The 19,827-nt window shown below is 38.3% G+C and overlaps 1 protein-coding gene across 3 annotated transcripts in view; it reads left to right on the top strand.

The window, feature by feature from the left end:
* Positions 1 to 15,270, top strand: part of ATG2B (autophagy related 2B) — a 68,305-nt gene extending 53,035 nt beyond the window's left edge. For 2 of the 3 annotated variants that reach the window (XR_011432304.1, XM_023628345.2), the window contains 8 exons: positions 4,943 to 5,021; positions 5,338 to 5,545; positions 7,954 to 8,023; positions 8,376 to 8,458; positions 9,092 to 9,213; positions 9,458 to 9,612; positions 10,564 to 10,713; positions 14,025 to 15,270. Coding sequence is in view for 2 of the 3 variants with exons in the window: in XM_023628345.2 (XP_023484113.2) it covers positions 4,943 to 5,021; positions 5,338 to 5,545; positions 7,954 to 8,023; positions 8,376 to 8,458; positions 9,092 to 9,213; positions 9,458 to 9,612; positions 10,564 to 10,713; positions 14,025 to 14,255 (1,098 nt within the window). In the remaining variant the exon portion in view is untranslated. Of the gene's footprint in view, positions 1 to 4,942; positions 5,022 to 5,337; positions 5,546 to 7,953; positions 8,024 to 8,375; positions 8,459 to 9,091; positions 9,214 to 9,457; positions 9,613 to 10,563; positions 10,714 to 11,658; positions 11,733 to 14,024 lie in introns of all 3 variants that reach the window. The other variant, XM_023628346.2, reaches the window with a different exon arrangement.
* Positions 15,271 to 19,827: the final 4,557 nt, after the last annotated feature.

Here is a 19,827-nt window from a genome sequence, read left to right as displayed (position 1 = left end):
AAGTTACTTAATTTCTCCAAGCCTCAGTTTCTTCATTGATAAAATGGAAGAAATAGCAATATGTGTAGCATCATTTTTTTTAAAAAACGGGGATTAAATGAGACGTATATGTAAAACATTTAGCTTGGTGCCTGGCATGCAGTGTTAAAGATCAGCGTTAACTCTTACTGTTATTAATGAAGCATGTAACAACTGAAGAAAATAAATGAAGTTTTTAAAATAATCTGCTTTTGAAATAACAAAACCCTCCTGTCATACCTCATATTGGTGTGAGCTCAGGTTTGGAAGTAGAAATATGTGGGTTGATGTTATTCATTTGCTTAAATAATATTGATTTGTTACTTATTTTTTTATGGTTTTCTTCATTTTTTCAGTTATTTTATTGAGGTCATAATGGTTTATAACATTGTATAATTTTAGGTGTACATTATTATTTATCAGTTTCTGTATAGACTGCATCGTGCTCGCCACCAATAGTCTAATTTAGATCCAGCACCATACATATGTGCCCCTTTAGCCCTTTCGCCCACCCCTAACTCCCTTCCTCTCTGGTAACCACTAATCTGTCCTCTTTATTCATTTGTTTATTTATGTTGATTTGTTATTTAAATAAGTAACAGATATTTTAGGAATAAGCTTAAATAGCATTTATACTGTAAACAAAATAGCAGAAAAAATATATTGTGAAGCACAGACGTTTAGCCCAACTTTATCTTAATATCTGTAGCTTCTGGGCTGGCTCAGACTCGCCAGTGAGTGCTTTAGAGTTATGTTTTCTCATTATGAGAAGAACATCTTTTGATCCCCTTGTTTTAATTTAATTTATCCATACATTGGCCTAGTAGTAATATGATGAAGTATTTATGGGAAGTTCGATCTGTGGAAATCACCAGTGTGAGCAAGCTACATCTTTATGGCGTGACTTTACCAGACTTAGCAAGCCTAATTTTCTTTAATAGACTTTTTTTTTTTTTGAATGTTGAGCTTAATTTCTTCTTTACAACTATAAAGCATTATGATTTTAAAATGGGGAAATATTAATCTTAGAGAAAACAGTCAGGGAAATAAATGTTATGACTGAACTGAGGAGGAATGGGAAATAATTCCCCAAGATATGAAACCTAGGAAAACAAAGCTATGCTACAAATATCTAAGCCTCACTGAACTATATTACCATACAAAAACAGCCTGCCTGGTTTGCATCTTGTAAGATTGACGTACATATTTTGAGATAGACAATGGTTATCTGAACAGAAAGCCAAATATTTGTGTTCTTTGTTTTTTCTTTTGAAAAGAAGTCAGTTGATGAATGATAATGCTTTGAGTAATATATTTTTTTACCAAGCATATCTCTGACTTTATCTTAACTGGATCAAAGACAGTAAGTATGAAAGCAACACATTGGTTTCTCATGTTTTTAAAAAGCTGCATTACTGTTGAAGCTCAGTGCAATTGCTTCCAAAGCCTGGCGTGTCCAGCATGTAGGGTAGGGAGGAAACTAGGCAGATGGAGTGATTTCCATGGAGGGGGTGGGGAGGGGGCATGGCAGTGGATGATGGAGGTCATGTAACCAGGCAGTTTGAGATCCGAAGTGTGAAGGGCCTGATTTCCTGACTCTCCTAGTCTTGTGTTCATTTTAGTATTGTACTGCTCAGAAAGCAGTGTAGGGGGAAGATATGTTAATTCCAAAGCATTTGCTGAATGCCCACCTTGTCCCAGGTTCTGTACTAGGATACTGGGGATACAAACATGAATAAACATTCTCATCCTCAAAGAGCTCTGTGTAGTGGGGAGACCGCCATAAAACAGATCATTTTAACATCCTGTGATAAAGACAAGTGATAAGAAAGGCATAAAGATGTGACCCACAGAGCAGGGCTCCTAAGCAGGCCGGGAGTTTGCGGAGTGAGGGGTGATCAGGAAAGGTCTTCAGGAATGCTGTGCAGTCAGCTACGTGAGATTTTTGTAAAGGCGTTGAAGGCCTGATTCAGGTTGTGAGATGTGATGTGAGACCATTCTGGTAAGATAAGTAGGTGTCAGCTGAGGTTGGAAATGATGAATATGTAGCAGTGCCAGTTTGCACATTTGCAGTTTTTCAGCATTGTGGCTTAATTGCCTGAGTATGACATGAAAAATAATTCTTTTAACACTTCATCCTATTGCACTATTAATATCCTCTATCATAGGACTTTAAAGCTAGAAATAACTTTTATAGTCAAAGTTTAGCATAAATAATAAAACAATTTTTTTAAATTTTAAAAAATTGTATTGAGGTATAATTTGCATATAATAAAATGCACAGAATTAAGTGTACAACTTGATCTTGACAGATATATACACTTAAGTAACTACTACATCAATTGCAATATACAACGTTTTCTGTACCTTACAGAGTCCCCTCATGTCCTTTTGTAGACTGTCTCTACCACCGCAAAGCAACCATTTAAATCATTTCTGTCACATAGATAAGCTCTTCCTGTTCCACACCCTCATATAAATGAAATTGTATCTGGCTTCCTGTGCTCAACATTATGTTTGTAAGATTCATCTATGTTGTAGCATGTATCAGCTATTCATTTTTATCGTTGGGTAGTATTTCATTGGATATTCCACAATTTGTTTATCCATTTACTTGTTGAGTTACATTTGGATTTCTCTTGTTTTTGGCTGTTATGAGTAAAGCTGTTATGAAATTTGTGTGTGTCGTTTTTTTAATGGACATATGTTTTTATTTTTCTTGGGTAAATATATCTATATATTATATATATAATATATATATAGCTAGCCCTGGTGGTCTAGCAGTTAAGATTCAGCACTCCCACCACCGCAGCCTGGGTTCATTTTCCGGTCAGGGAACCACACGACCTATCTGTCAACTGTTATACTGTGGTGGCTACGTGTTGCTGTGATGTTGAAAGCTATTCCACCGGTATTTCAATACCAGCAGGGTCACCCATGGTGGACAGGTTTCAGTGGAGCTTCCAGACTAGACAGACTAGGAGGAAGAACCTGGACCCTCATTTCCAAAAAATTGGCCGTGAAAAAAATGTTTGAATAGCAGTGGAGCATTGTCTGATACAGTGCTGGAAGGGGAGAGGATGGCGCGGAGAGACCAGGCTGTCCACAGGGTTGCTAGGAATTGGAATTGATGGACACTTACAACAAAATATGTATGTATAAACAGGATTTCTGAGGCATAGGGTAGATGTGTGTTTATCGTAAGAAACTGCCAGAGAGTTTTTCACAGTTTTGTACCGTTGTGCTTTCCCACCGTGACAGATGAGAGCTGCAGCTGCCTCGCACTCTCACCACACTTGCTATTGTCTTAATTTTAGCTGTTTTACCTGGTGGTCATTATGGTGTTAATTTGGATTTCCCTGATGACTAATGATGCTGAGCATCTTTTCACCTGCTTATTTGCTATTTGTATATCTTCTTTTGTGAAGAGTCCTTGGGATGCTAGTTTGAAAATTAAGTTGTTTGTCTTATTGAATTATAAAGAGTTTAGCATCAATACCAAAATCAAAAATTCTGAGAACATTTTGAAAAGCTGATGAATAGTATCCCTTTGTCTGTTGTTTTGTGCATTTGTAGTACAAAGTACTGTTTCTTTAGTTTTCCTTTTTTTTAAAGAGCAACTTTACACCTGGAATTTTCTCTGTTTTTTTTGAAGGCAGTCATGGAGTCAAAACATTTATAGCATTAAAATATCACCATCTAGCGGCCAAAGAATAACATGTTATATACTATTTCTCACCATTAGTATTCGAGAGAGATATATATACACAAACAGACAGTAATATATAATAAATGTGTATCATGTAAATAATGTATCAGATATATACATAAATATATATGTGTAAAGCATAATAATATAATTAACAATTCGTGAATCCACTACCCTACTGCAGAACCAGAGTATTTCCAATACTGTTGAAACTACCTGCTTGCTCTTCAGTCCCATCCCTCAGTTTCCCATATGTCGTGTTACTTAGAAAAGTACCTTTCTAACTGACGTCATTTATATATACTTCTGATAGATGTGATCAGTAGTCTATCAGATCCTTTGGAATGGTCAGTCAAAGTTGCTGTGCTACCCAATATTGTGACTTTGTGATTCACCTGCACATCATTTTTGGTGCAGTGTTAGTATTTTATATTAATTTAGAATTGTTAAAATAGGAGGGAAGAATAAGAAAGAACAGGTTCAGGCATTTAATTTTCGTATTCTCCAAGATGAACTTGTTAGTTTGAGTGAGGTAGGCAAAATGAAGCTGCTAATAACAGGCAAATATGGCTTGCATGTACATCATCAAGACAGATCCATAGATTTTTGTTTGTAATTATATAATTTTAGAAGAGACTGCACTGCATGGATGATTTTATTTGTTTTTAATTTTTATTTTGAATATGATGTCTAATGAATAAAATGTATTAAGGCAGTGTAACAGTGGTAAAGCAGGAGTAAGGGTTTAAGAACTTTTAAGGCACGTGGCAAATGCTCAGTACATGCTTGCTGCTACTACTATTGTTAGTAACATTACCGTTACCAATTTAGAATGAGGACTCATGCCAAATAAAAACGCTGTTTCTAAGAAAACTTAAAATGTACTTTGATTTAGAAATCCTTCCTAGTTTTGTAATTTTTAACTTCTCTGTCTTAATTTTTGCATCTATAAATTAATTTTCACATAAAGTTGTGACAATTAACAGTGAAGAGTGAGAGTGTGTGTGTGTGTATGTGTGTATGTGTGTGGTGGGGGAGAGAGAGAGAAGGGATTGAGAATAGAGCCAATGCCTGACTTAGTAAGGACTCAGTAAATTATCACTGTATTTGAATAATGAGTAAAATATGAGACTTTAAGATACGTTGTTTCATAACTTTAGAAATAAAGTTACCTTTTCCCCCCCTTTTAGTTATAATTATGTCTCTTAATTTTAGGATGCCTTGTTTTTCCTGAAAGATTTCTTCACAAGTCTTTCTACAGAAGTGGAGTTGCTAATGGCTCCAGATCCAGAAGGTATTAAATATGTATAGTTTGAAAAAGTCTACAACAAGTCTTTGGGTTGATTTTGATTGTTGTGAGGCCTTTTAGAGAATACACTTACAATTGTTATTGTCAATTACATAAATGTATTCTCTGTTTATTTTTGTTAAATTATGCAAATATAGTTTATGTAAAAGTAATAATTTAAAAGGTGAAAGTCAATTTTCTCTGGAGTAGTAATTGTGTTTATTAAAGGAAGTGTAGCAAAACTAGTTAAATCTAGATTGATTTAAATGGTTTCTCTAAAGAAACATAGCTAATTTTTTAAATGTGCACATTACATTTTCAGTTAAAAGGTCTCCTGGAGCTGATGTCACCTGCAGTCTGCCAAGGCATTTAAGCACCTCGAAGGAACCAAATCTAGTTCTTTCTTTCCCTGGGCCAAAGCTCCCTTCCCAAAATGGTAGTGCCAATTCTGTGGAAGTGGTTAATGGAGAGGAAGAGAAGGACTTCTCAACTGAAGAAGCATCATTTACTGATCAGCCTGTGTTTTTTAGGTAAATAATTTAATTTTGATAACAAATGAAGTGATTTTAGAGTTTTGAAGATTTGTATACTGGTAATCATGAGGTTACACCAGCTTTTCTTTGCAGTGTCAAATAATCAACTGGTGTATTTATTTGTATGTGGTCCTCACCTACATGGCACGTGTCATTTACACATAGTAACCTTGGTTCAGAATTCATCTGTCTATAGATTCTGTGGTAGGAATTTCCTTTTCCTCTTAGCTTCTTCCTTTTTTCTTCCTTTTTTCTTCCTTCTGTCCCTCTCTTCCCCTCAACTTTGGCATTCCTGCCTTTTCCTTTATGAGTATTTTCTATCTAGTTTTCTCTTTCTGCCCTTCCTCTTCACTGTCGTGTCATTCGTGACCCTTCCTATACCTGTTGGAGTTTATCCCTCGTTTCCAGACCCATGTATTCTTCCCGTCTTCTTTCTTTCCCAACTCTTGCCAGTAGGGATGGAGCCTTGCCTCTGTTGGAAGGAGAAGGGCTGAAGATCAAAGCCACTTGTGTTGTGAGGACAATGAGCTCCTTCCCTGGTTTTCTGTGTTCCTCTCCCATTGACATCACTGGTCCCCAAATTCTGTCTTTCCCTCTCAGATCTGAGGTTAGACTTTAGTTGTGGCCCAAAGTGGGCAGAATAATTATTTTAAAGTGTTTTCATGTTTAAATACCTTGTATGCTGATGAAAATAGAGAAAAATAATAGAATATGAGAATTGGAAAAATCCTGGGATAGAGGATCTTTTGGGGATTCTAAACCTTTTCACCGCAAAAGAAGAACCTCTTTTATCATTTTCCCACATTGATCTGTTTATTTTAGAAAATTTTTTCTACCAAAAAAATTGTATGTCCTAAGTAATAATTTGAGTTCTCATTTTGTGTTAATCACATATAAACTACCAATTTGGTTTTTTGTAAACACCAGTTAACCAATATAAAGAAAATTGAATTGTTACAATTCTGGCCTGAAAGCAAAGAAATTGACACTTTTTAATCAGCTTATGTAGCCTTTCTTAACTTACTTAGGTACCATGTTAATTTTTCTCATTAAACTATTCAAAATAGCTTATAGATTTCTGTTTCTATTCTCAAAAGCTCTTAGGGGGTCCAGGACCCTGGGATGGTTGTCAGTGATATAGTCCAAATCACTCACTTTACAGATGAGGAAGTTAAGGCCTAGAGAGCTGAGGTGACTTGCTCAAGACCACACAATTAGTTCGTGGCCGAGCCAGGGCTAGAACACAGTCTTAATCTCACATTCAGTGCATTTTCCAAATGATGGCATAATAGTGCCTCCCCTCCCACTGCCAAACATTTATGCATTCCACAAATATTTATTGAGCACTTACTATGTGTGTGCTCGGTTTTGTTCAAGGCACAGTGAATAAAGTAGAGAAAAATCCCTATTTAACTGAGCTTACAAGTAAGGAAAATATAGGATTTGTGCTAATATGTGCCATAAAGAAAAAAGAGTGAGGAAGGAAGAGGCGGGTGTCGAGGGGCTTTGGCTCAGAGAGCCGGATGGAGATGCGTATTCGGAAGATGCGGGGTGACCTGGGATCCAGGCTTCTCGTAGTGGTTGGTGGAAATACAGCATTTCCATTTCACTGTAGGTTAAGTGGGCTTCTGTGGGGTGGCTCAGGATGTAATCGCTGACATTATTCTGTAGAAAAAGTGTTTTTCAAGTTCCAGTTTACAGTCCAGCTTTTGAAACCCCGCTCCTTTTGTTTGATGTATATGTACCATCGGTGTATAATTCAATTTCATTCTCACAGAATTCCCATTATTTGTGTGTCAGTGTCTTACTTACAAGCATTCATTTCAAGAATGCTCACTAAAATTAATCACTGTAGGTGGTATTTTTTAAGTTTACTGAGAAGACATTTAGGCTCGGAGAGTTTAAGTTACTTGCCCGTGATTGCATCCCATATAACGGATAAAACTGGGATTCATGTCCAGGTTTTCTGGCTCTCTCTGCTTCGTCATGGAGCTAAAATAAATACCTTACCTCTTCTCTTTTTTACTTCTTGGTAGTGATTACACTCTTTGGTTTAATCCTAAAGGTTGTTTTTATTAATTTGTTTTCTGTATGAATTGAGAATATCTGCCAGAATAAATTTTTCTAAGGTAAACGTAATTTAGTAAACTAGGAAAAGGCTTTTGTGAAAAAATTTAAATATAAAATAAATACAATTTATAAGCTGATTAACATTGGTTTTTGTTATATTACCTTAAGAAAAGATAGAGCTAAAAGATATTTTCCTTTATTTAGACCTTAAGATATTCACATTATGTATTGTGTGGTTTTGTTTTTATTCTCCAGTTGAACAAATTAATTTATATCTAATTTCAACTATTAGTAATTTTGAATATAAATAACTCCCCTCCTTTCTTTATCTTCAGAGAATTTAGATTCACATCGGAAGTTCCTATTCGACTTGATTATCACGGCAAACATGTATCAATGGATCAGGTTTGGAAACGTGGCACAGATGTACTCTAGAAATTATCTCATTTGTTTTTCTCATGAACTAAAGTTTTAAAACTTTTTTCTGTCATGGTTAATATATATATTTGAAATGAAGTGCAAGATTTTAAAATTGAATTCTGTTTTTGAAATAAATTAAACATCATTAAGATCTCATGAGTAAAATTTGATATAAATTGGGTCATACATATTATAAAATATGTATTTTTTTGCTGTAAATATTTTAAGTGTTTTAGCCTCATTAGTGAATATTGCTTTGACTTTGCCAAATAACAACCATTTTAAATGTTAAATCTCTCGATTTACAGATTAATCTGGCCTTTTTTTAATTTTAAAGGGTACATTAACCGGGATTTTGATTGGTCTGGCCCAGTTAAACTGCTCTGAACTAAAGCTGAAGAGGCTTTTCTATCGACACGGGTAGGTTGATTTATTATATGAGGCTGTAAGGTGTAGTTGCTAAAGTTTACAGCAATTTACAAATTGAGTTTTCTTAGCAGGCATATATAATTTAATTATTTTACAGTATTGTCTGCAGAGAGCTCATTTTCAGAGGATTCTTACTGATTAGGGGCTAATTTTTATCCTGAGAGAGTAGAAGTAGTTTGGACAGAGTAGTATTTTTCAAAAACAGCTATAGCTATATTTTTAAAAGTTTCCCAAAGTTGTAAATTAGCTTATTTAGTGAAAAGACCAGAAGTTCACAAGGTAGTAATTCTTAGTAGCTAAGAACCGTGTGGCAATTTATAGATGTTGAGTTAATCCTATGCAAGAGCTTTAGATGATCAAGAAATAAGAACAGTGGAGAAACGCACTTATACGTATTACCTAAGTCTTGTAGAAATTATTACCATTACGTATGGATTATATATGTGTGTGTGTGTGTGTGTGTGTGTGTGTGTATGTATGTATGTATATATTCAGATCGAATGTCTGTAATGTTCTTGTAATTTGTAAATTTTTTTGTCTTAAGTAAAAAAAAAAATCCCCCAAACTTATCTAAACCTATAAGTTTCTTTCTCCTTCCTATATACTAATAGTCATTTTCTCTAGTTTGCTAGGTGTTGACAAATTACTCTCATATGCAATCACTGAATGGCTTACTGACATTAAGAAGAACCAACTACCAGGAATCCTAGGAGGTGTTGGGCCTATGCATTCACTAGTACAATTAGGTGAGTTTTCTTTTTTAATCAAAGGTAATTTATTTTGCCTGATCTGTGTTTCTTAACCCTTTTGGGGTTATGGATGCCTTTGAGAGTCTATGTGACGACCATCTTTCTAGAAAGCCTACAAGTGTAGACATACATACAAAACTTCACCTGCCATTTCAGGGGTTAAAAACCCCAGGGTTAGGATGATAGCAGAGATCTGAGCTCCATCCTCCTATTGATTTCTGTGTGTCGACTCTTGTTATAGTGCAAGGCCTAAAGGACTTGGTCTGGTTACCAATAGAGCAGTACCGGAAGGATGGTCGCATCGTCAGAGGATTTCAGAGAGGCGCTGCCTCCTTCGGCACCTCAACAGCCATGGCTGCTCTGGAACTCACCAACAGAATGGTTCAAACCATACAGGTATCTCTCCATGCGCTACCTTGATCTACACGAAGAGGAAGTGCCGTTGTAAAGTCGTTGGGTTATTTTGTTTTAAAATCATAGTGTGAAAATGTACAAAATGTTGAGAGTAGATATTTTATTTGCAATGATTTAATAACATTCTTTTTTTGTTGCTTAGCTGTCCAGTGTTATATTTTGAGTAGAATAAAACAGTGGAATACAGTATCAAATTTGTTTGCCTGTTTCAGGTAAATTATAACCATTAAGTTAGTCAAGGATTTATTTCACCATTATATGGAAAGATCATAGCTAAATGTAAAGAAAGCATTATAGATCAAATAATAGTTGTATGAAAGTTTGTTATATTAAGTATTAAGCACCAATTGACCTTATCCAGTTGTTCACAGACCGTGCATTCTTTTTTTTGTTTTTGTTGCTTAAAGATTGCCACATGAGCTAACAACTGTTGCCGATCTTCTTTTTTTTTAATTCTTTCTCCCCAAAGCCCCCAAGTATGTAGTTGTAGATTCTACTTGTGAGTGCCTCTGGTTGTGCTATGTGGGATGCTGCCTCAGTGTGGCCTGATGAGCGGTGCCATGTCCTTGCCCAGGATCTGAACTGGCAAAACCCTGGGCCGCCGAAGCAGAGCATGCGAACTTGGCCACGGGGCCGGCCCCAAACCGTGGGTTCTTGACTAACCTGGTAACATGGAGAGTGTTCTCAGAGGACAGAGGAGGGCCTGAAAAATCAGCTCAATCCAGATATTAGTTTTTAATGCACACTTTTTAATGTTCTTGTTATAAAAGTAATAAATTCTTGTTGTAAGGAATTCAAACACTGCAGAAGTGCAGTGTCAGGGCGTGTGAGCCCCTCTGTTCGTCCTCACTCCCTGTAGGAAGTGCACTGTTGGAGCACAGCTCTCCAGACTTCCTTCTGACTCGTTTCTTACTTTCTGTTACAATGACCCAGGCAGCAGCAGAGACTGCTTATGACATGGTGTCTCCTGGTACCCTTTCTATCGAGCCCAAGAAGATCAAAAGGTTTCCTCATCACCGGTTAGCCCACCAGCCAGTAGACCTGAGGGAAGGCGTGGCCAAGGCCTACAGTGTCGTGAAAGAGGTAAGTGAGCACTTGAGTGGACGAGCCCGAAGCAGTTTGCCTTTTGCCTGCTTGCCTGGCTTTCATCTAAAGAGCATTCCATCTTTGGAGTTTGTTCCCAAGAAATCTCTGGGAGTGGATTTGGATCTGCTACCAATAGCGAGTGCAGATGCCTGCTTGAGGTAAGAGAAGAGGGCTACGTTGTGACGAGAAGAGTAGTGATCGAAAGAAGACTGATTCTCCTTCCAGGCAGAAGCAAGCAAGGAATAATAGAAACAAACTCTGTGTTCTCCCCACTGGATTTAACACTTTTTATACTTTGCTGTATTTACCTCAGATTTGTTTAGAAATACAACTTTTCAGGTAAATCACTCACCTTGATCTCATTCCTACACCTTCAGTATCCTCAAGATGGTATATAGTTTTTCTGTATGTGTTTTTATAGTTTTATCGTTGTAAGTATGTATTTATAAGCAAAACATAAATATTGTTTATATTTTAAAAGTTCACCTAAATGGTATTATTTATTTCATTCAGTTAACTTGTCTTTCAAGATCTATCAGTATTGATATATGTAGATCTAATTTAAACTATTTTATAGTATTTCATTGTATGAATATGGCATAATTTATTTATTGTCCTGTTGGACAGTTTCCATTTTTTCCCCTAAAATACTGCTATAGGAATATTCATATAAATGTCCCTTTGTTCATATGTGCAAGAGGTTGTTAAGGGTGGGATTGGTGATTCGTAACTGTTTGAATCTCGACATTTATTAAGCATTGCCAAATTGCAGTGTAGTTGCACCAGTGAACCCTGGTTCTTTATGGGTGTTGTTGGGGGCATTCTCTGTCTTAATCTTTTTTGACATTCTTTTTAATATGACATGAAGTTTGAGGTCATTTAACTTAGGATTCGTCTATTAGGATTTCGTTAAAGATACTTTTCTTCATCATATTCTGACAGGCAGAAGTGCCTAGGACAGCCTTGACCTGACAAAAGTAGCCTCTGTGGTCCCAAATGGTGGGAAGAGCACTGAGGTAGGGCCCCCAAGAAATGGATTAGTGGATAAATAAAGGCAAGACCACTGGTCACCTTTCTGAAAAAGAGATTTAGTCAGAATGAGAGAAAATCACCAGTCAGACCGGTTCCTACAGATGTCAGGGTTGCACCAGTTATCAGCAGACATGTTAGAAATTAGGTTCGTAAAAATGGTCCTGGGTTTAAGGCATGGCAGGGGCAGTTGGCAGCAGGATATGATAGCACTTGGACATGTAGCACTTCACAATTCCCACAATGCTTGCCTAATTTAATCTACATTCATTTTACAATAAATATTTGTGTGCTTACTGCATGCAAGTGTATAGTAACTCTTAAAGATAGGTGGTCTTCCTCCCTTACAGACGAGGAAGCAGGCTCAGCAGGGCCAGCCTCCCAGTGTACGTGGCGAGTCGGTGGTGGAGCCAGGGCTGGAGCCCAGGTATCTGGGTCTGAGGTTGAGTTCTCTTTCTCTAACCCTGTCAGTGTGAAGAATGAAGGGAGTGTGGGGAGAAGAGTAGGCAAGGATTGGGATGTAGGTAAGGTGTGCTTGATGAGACTCAATCTGAATTCTATTTTAAAGACCCTTTTAAATAGAGGTTCCTAAATGCTGGTAAATTTCTTTTTCCTTGTAGATGTTAATAACTCAAAGATCGAGAGAAAACATCCCATGTGTTTCACAGATAGGCTCATCCTTTAGATCAGCGGTCTGCAGACTACGGCTTGCAGATCAGATCTGGCCCAGGCCTGTTTTTATATGGGCCTTCTGGCTAAGAATGATTTTTACAATTTTTAAAGGATTGTAAAAAGAAAAAAAAAAGAGCATACAACAGAGACTATGTGGCCCACAAATATTTAACATTGGGCTCTTTACCGAGAGTTTGCCGACCCCTGCTTTACATAATTCTGTTTCGTGGGAGTCAGGGAGTTGTGGTGAGGGTAGTAGGAGTTAACTAGGAATCATTTAATGAACACTTAGTGCCTGCTAAACTGTGCCAAGCTCTGTAGATGCATTATTTCATTTAGTTCTAACAATCACCACAGTATTTTAATTCCCCAGTTAAAGGATGTCTGAGGTCACACAGCTAAGTGATGGAGTGGAGATTTAAATTTACTTCTCTTGTCTCCAGATCTGGTGGTGTTAATCATTGTGTTATAATAAACTAATACCTGTTTATTGTTTATGGGTTAGGGAGGGGAGCTGAGAGGGGGGAGGAAGATGACGTGAACAAAGGTGTACATTGTAAGCGTTTTCTTCATTGTATTCATGGTTTCACTTATTGGCTATTATCTTGTAGATAGTTTTAACAATAGCACTTCCTCTTTTTTTAGTTCTTTTGGACTTCATTTTTTTTTTTTTTGCCCTACGGTATTACGTGTTTTTGCGTGCTGTGCTGGGTAGAAATGATACTCTTGTTAGCTTGTCAAAGTGATGGCTAGATTCTGGATTAGGACAAGGTTCCTTGGTTTCTCCGAGGAGCCCAGAGTTCCTTGTGCTGTGCCCTTCACTGAAACAGTCACAATGGAACAGCTGTTGTGTCCCCTAAGGGATTTCTGAGTTAGGCAAATGGTAGACATTTGAAAGTCGAGTGTGAAGTTTTAGCACTTTGGCTTGACCTGCACATCTGTATGGTCAGCTGTAAAGCCTAGCAGTGATGGTTATTTCAACGTTCTACAGTTATAGGAAAGATTAAAACATGCTTCAGAAGCTTTGTTCTAATTATGAAACATGTTCCTGCCTTATGTTCTCAGAATTTTCTCTATTTAATCCAATAAAATGTTCTACTTAGCCTTTTATCTTAATTGAATGTTCCAGTTTATCTTTTCTAGTACACAGCCAGTAATTTAAAACAAATTAAATAATTTTTTGGAGCTTAGTAGAATTAGGTTTTCTTGTTACAGTTGAATCAAAGGAACTATCGCCATGATTTTTAGTGATTATATTTATTCCAGAAGCTTTGTGTGCCATGTTTAACTAGAGTGATGAATAATGCCAGAAAAGCTACTCTTGGCTCATTAAATATTTCTGTAAGCTTCCCTACATGAAATTGTAGTGTAGCTACATCTTCCACACGCATGTCACAACAGAATACTAAATCATAATAAATGCCTCTTACTTTCCATTACAATTAGAATTTTGTTATAAAAATAACTATCCTGGGTTATCTCAAAAGCAGGGTTTTTTGGTTTAGTTACAAACATAATGTTGATTAAGTCTACCAAAGTGTGTGTTATAGGGTAATTTGGAGAGTTTTCGGACCAGTAATTTGCTCTTCTCCACTTTCCCCTTTCAGGGAATTACAGACACGGCTCAGACCATTTATGAAACTGCAGCTCGAGAGCACGAGAGCAGAGGGGTTACTGGCGCTGTGGGCGAAGTCCTGCGCCAGATTCCTCCAGCAGTGGTGAAACCTCTGATTGTTGCCACAGAAGCAACATCAAACGTGTTAGGTGGCATGAGAAACCAAATTAGACCAGATGTTCGGCAAGACGAGTCACAGAAATGGCGCCATGGGGAAGACTGATGCTTCAGAGGCGGTTCCTTCTGAAGATAAGGAGGGTGGAGACAAGGAGCATAGTGGCCCATTGGCAGCTTTAGAGGGAACTCGTTTAATTTTATTTTGCTCATCTCAGGAACAAAAGCATTTCTTAGTTAAATAATTGAATATCGAAAACAACACGCAACCAAACCTCTGGCATGTTAGGGCTGGCTTGGTACTCGCCTGTAGAAATGTTTGGTGGCTGGTGTCGAAAGTCCTTAAAGCCTTTGCTGCCAAGTTGGTGGAATGCTTGCTTTTATTAAAGTGACTGTGTTCTCCTTGTCGCAGACAAGGTGTCATTGGAAACCTCCTTTTACAGTACAGAGTGCTAAAAGACATTTGAACACTTTGAAAGCACTATTTATGTGGCTCCAAGGAGTTGATTTTTCTCAAGGTTTAAAAAGAATCACAGCTTTGAGACTTTCACTGAGAATGAGAGAGAGAAGCCACAGGGAGAGCAGAGCAGGCGGGGTGCTCAATATAGACAGCAGTGAGGGAAATAACCTCATTGTTCGCATCGTTGCTGCTCGAGAACAGCATTCTTTCCACGAGCTCAGAAAATCCTGTGGGAGTTTGAGAAGGTGGATGTCGCAGACATGTTCTGTTGTGTTGCACTTTATCCTCTGTATGTGTATGTGTTTTTAGATTAATACAAGTCTTGTGCTATATTCTTTATGTAAGGAGGAAGTCTGAAAGTTTTTGGCAAAGGAAGGTAATTCAAATGTAATAGCTTTCATTTATTTTAAATGTAAATGAAAACGTGCATTCTATAATGAACGGGGGCCCAAGAGATTGTATGTTCAATTTTAAGCAGGTTTAGTGCAACTTGTTAGGAATGTGTGCAAAGGGAGATTGGAAGTGGTTTTTACTCTAAAATTAACCAAAAATCCTCCAAATATTCCCTAGTTAACTATTTCAAAGTACCGTTTTTACTTGCTTAACAATGTACATTTTGATAACCTGTCAGGAATGAATAAAGTATTTTTATTTAAAGGTAAAATTGTTTTATGCTTCCCTGAATATTTTGCTTTTCTTAGAGCATATTCATAGATGCAATACTATGATTTATCCCAAGATGCTTGGGAACACTTTCTCAAAATTGATTTTGGTTAATATCAAGTAAATCATTACCTAGGAGTGAGAGGGAAATTGTTCTCAAAAACCCAATCCCTGACTGTAGATTAATTCAGCAGAAAGAAAACGTAGGACTTTGTATTCATCCATTGTTTAAAACTGCGTGACATGACTTCTCATTTTCTAAAGTGGAGGGAGTATCATCGAGGTAGATTTGGAAAATGAACTACGTTTCAGTTTGGGGTTTGGAAAATGACGTTGAGTCAGTGTTGTTCTCTAAAGCTCTAAACAAGAAAACAATGTAAACCAAAAATCTGAACATTTAAAATTTATAAAAATTGTGTTAAATGGCATTTAATTTTCTTTTGTTTCCTTTTAACTGATGGAAAACTTAAAAGGGCAGTGCCCAGAGGAACTGCCTGTTTAGGCGTCACGGAACCATTTGTTACTCTGTCCAGTCCACTGGAGCCCGCAGCCCTCCGTGGGCCCCGAGTCAACACAAGCTCTCGCTGGTTATTACTGTGAAGGGTCAAGCCTGCCTCTGGGGCACGTCCTCACTGCCCTGCGCACCGACCCCAGTATTCTCCTTTTCCTTTACAGTGGAACGTGCTCTGTGTGTTATCTATGATGATTAATCAAACTGAAAAAGTTCTTCTCTCTTTAACTTTTACATATATTTCCCATAGTTATACTTAAAGCTCGGTTAGGTACAGTATAGGGAGAAATAATCATCCTCCTCTTCGTAGTCTGAGTTGCAAATGGTCCCATCTTTTGACAGATCAGTTTATAAACCCCACTTAAACATATAGCTTTATAATGTAATCTCCATGGCTCTTCTCTGTTCTGCCCTCCTGCACCTGCTCTTGATAGAACCCATGTTTGGGAACAGAAACCTTGTGTGTCAGAAAGATTCAGCGTCAGGCTGTATTCATTGTCAGTTTAACCAATATGCTCTTTACTCGAGGTGTTTCTGTGGAGGACCTATATATATTTGAATACTTCTGCATTATTAAATATCCCTAATTTTTTCTTTTTTAAAAATATCTTTTGTGTTGCAACAACACAGCACAAAGAGTGTTAAGCATGATCCTTGGGTTGCCAGATCTATAACTTATCCAGCAGATGACTTGGCCAAGCCATTTAATTTCTCTAAGCCTCATAAATGAAGAGTTTCTTATGACAAAGCCCCACCGAGATTTTCAGATGATTAGGCGTGTGTGCGTGTGTGTATGTGTGTGTGAATAATGGTATGGGACGTGATGCTCAGTGGAGTGCCTCGGACCTGTGACGCCTCGGACTGGTGGCGTTGTTGAATGAGAGCTCTCCGTTCACGTCGCACACGGTAGCTGTGGCTCCTTTACGTCCTGGATCCCGTAGAGGGATGCGTTTCTGAACGGCCACAGTGCCTGCGCGGTGGACTTTTGATGTGATGCTTCTGAATGGAGTAGACTGCTCGTGTCCAGGTGTTACTGCGTGAGTCCGTGTAGGCATCTCCCCAAGGAGTCAGGTGAGCAGGCTTGATCCAGATCCGGAGCACATGGTGTTAGCGGAGGGTGTTAGCTCCACCTTACATCCCAAATGTAAAGGCAGTGAAGACCGTGGCGATGTCTTCTCTGGAAGCGGGCTGATTTGGACCCCGCAGTTTCCCTTCTCGTCTGTCCCAAGATCGCTCTTACCTACAAGTGAAATGTCCACTCCACATTGGCCCTTTGGGATCTGTGTGATACACTGTTTCTTCTAGACATCGTGGCAGTAGACTTTTGCTTTAACAAAATTTGGGTACAATTTGGATTCCCACTTAAGCACATTTATTTAACATCATTATTTTTATAATGCAAAATTCACTTTAAGAAAAAAAAATCTGCCCCTGTAGCAGTGGGCCCAAAATGGCAAAAATACTAAAAACCAGTGTTTCCTGCCTCCTGCCGCACGTCACTTTTAAATGCTATTAAAGTATTTCCAGGTGTTAAGGGAATTCCTTTTACTGTGTTCTGTAGGTTTAGTGCCTCTGTTCAGTTTCCAAACAGCCACAACCACGTCTGCCCTGCGGGGGCTGCTCATCCAGAGGTGGCATGTCTCCATGGGTGTCGTTCGATTCAGGTTCTCTGACCCCGTGCACTCTCACCAGAGGGACAGACTGCAGGCGGAGCTGAAGTTAAGCAATTTAAAATGAGGAATCCACACTGGTACCGAATGGTTTCAGCATTAACAATTGTCTTAACATTAAATTTCGTGTATGTAAAAAGCTACATGACTTAAGAGAAATCATTTAACTTTGCCTCAGTTTTCTTACACCTGCACTGGGTGTAATTCTTGAGGATTGTGGGGAGTGTGGCCGGGCTGGTGTTCTGTAGCGAGCAGTCTTATCCCCGTTTCCCTTCACAACCTCCTGAGCTACGTAAGACATTAGAGAGAATGTCTGTGAAGTTCTTTAAGTTCCTTGAAAGTAAGGGACTGTGCAACACAAAGATGCTCTTTTGTATCTGCAAATGCATCAACTGGACATACCAATTGGTATTGAATGGAAGAAATCAAATGTAAATTTGTGAGTCTTAGGTTAAAAAGGAAAGATATTTACATAGTGTATAGATGATGAAGGAAAAAAAAAGATTTCTTTCATTACCAAGAAATCTTATTTCTGTTTACTGGAAGATACAGTCTTTTCATACAAGAATGATCGAGTGCTTTAATGCCGATTTTTATCTCACCATTTTCAGGATCATGCTAGGGCACGTTCCCTTTAATAGACTTTATATGCACAGTTGCAAGTCAGCCAGTTTAAATCAGAGCTATTTTCCCTTCATCGTAGTGCCTGCAAATCAGAGCTAGAAAAGACATTCTAACACACCACCATGATGGCTGCTTTTGGGACGAGAAATTTAAGTGAGTTTCAACAATTCATATTTTGCAATGTCAGCAGTTCTTTAAAACATAGGTGTTAGATATTTTCGCCTCCTGTAACTGTTGGCCCCTTGGTTTCACACACGTTGCTTCACGTAAGCACCAGTGCTCTCCGCAGATTCCAAGAACTTGTGAGCGCGATGTGGGCTCCCCGATGTCTCTAATGCCCCGGGTGGTTGGACTAGCAGCCCTCCCGTAAAAAATGTGTTGACTTTGCTGTTCCACATGCGTTTTGTACATATGAAATGGCAGCTCCCAATTTCTAGTTGGATTTAGTCTTACACGGTTTGTATAGCTTGTCGGTCACACAGGACTATTTGCTTTGTCACTGCGAAGTTTGGTAGGGGCCCCGAGTTCGCTCTTAGCTTAGTCCCTCCTGACATGTTGTAGACATTGAACTGGTGTCACCACAAGTCAAAAGAACATCCTTGTACACGTTGACTGTCATTGCTAAGTTTCCCAATTAAGCTCATCATGGATATGTGTGAATACTTTAAGAATACTGATGCTGTATGAGTATTTTTGTGGAACTGTAACTTGTTAGTCTGATTATTTAAAGTATTATGAAATTAAGAATACAAAATACTCTTGAAGAAAATTAAAATATTTACTCTTTGGAGTTGACTTGAAACACTATTGTCTTTTGCCGAGAACTGTTCCAAAAACCTGGATAAAGTACTTCCTGGTGGGGAGGGGGACAGGGCTGTGTCAGATCCTGTTATTGGAAAACGGTGTTCCACACTCCTGGAACTTCTGATCGCAAACCTTATATCTACCTGCTACATTTCTGAGACGTTAAGGGCATATAATGTTAAAACTTGCCCCTCCTCCCCCCTTTGGGATATTAATCCCTAGATTAGTTATCTTATCCCCACAGTGTAGACTTGTGGCAAACACATCTTGTAGTTTCGGTCTTAGGGACCTAGATAAATACTTGATAAATCTGTTTGGAGGAATGTTTTTACTTATAAAAGGAATATTTAAAAGAAATACTTATTTTTAAAGACAATACTTTAAAGGAGGTTTTGATGTGACAGATGTCATTGTATAACCGTGCACTTTGAGCAATCAGGGAAAAAGCACAAGTCACACTTCACACATGGCTTTTGTGAAAGAGAGGGAGATACTGAGTGTGTGCTAGGTACTGTGCGTGTTCTTTATATAACTTCGTGGCCCCTCTGAGAGGCACTCAGTATAGTGTCTGTTTTCCAGAGGAGGAGACTGAGGTTCAGAGAGGTCAAGACACTTGCTCAAGGTCACTTGGTGTGACTCCCGAAGCCCAGGCTCATTCTAGGACTTTACATAAGAGGAACTCGAGCAGTTGTCTAAATTAGTAAAAACTCTTCACTGATAAGGAAACTAAGAAAGGAATTTTGCTGAAAGATTCAGATTAAAGGCTCTTCGAACACTTGAGCCAGAATGAACTTGCTGATCCATCTCTTCACCGGCATCTCCAGCCCCGTCCCCTCGCCTGGCTGGGTGCCGGGCACTCTGCTCCTTCAGTTCTGCCACATCCTGTAAGCAGGGGTTAGACCACCTGGAGACTTTTTTTTAATGCTGAAGCTCAGGCCCCACTCAACAC

This window comes from Equus caballus, chromosome 24 (assembly GCF_041296265.1).
Source record: "Equus caballus isolate H_3958 breed thoroughbred chromosome 24, TB-T2T, whole genome shotgun sequence".
NCBI classification, from domain to species: Eukaryota; Metazoa; Chordata; class Mammalia; order Perissodactyla; family Equidae; genus Equus; species Equus caballus.
Note: the sequence above shows the minus strand (reverse complement) of the source record. Positions and strands in the feature narration are given on the sequence as shown.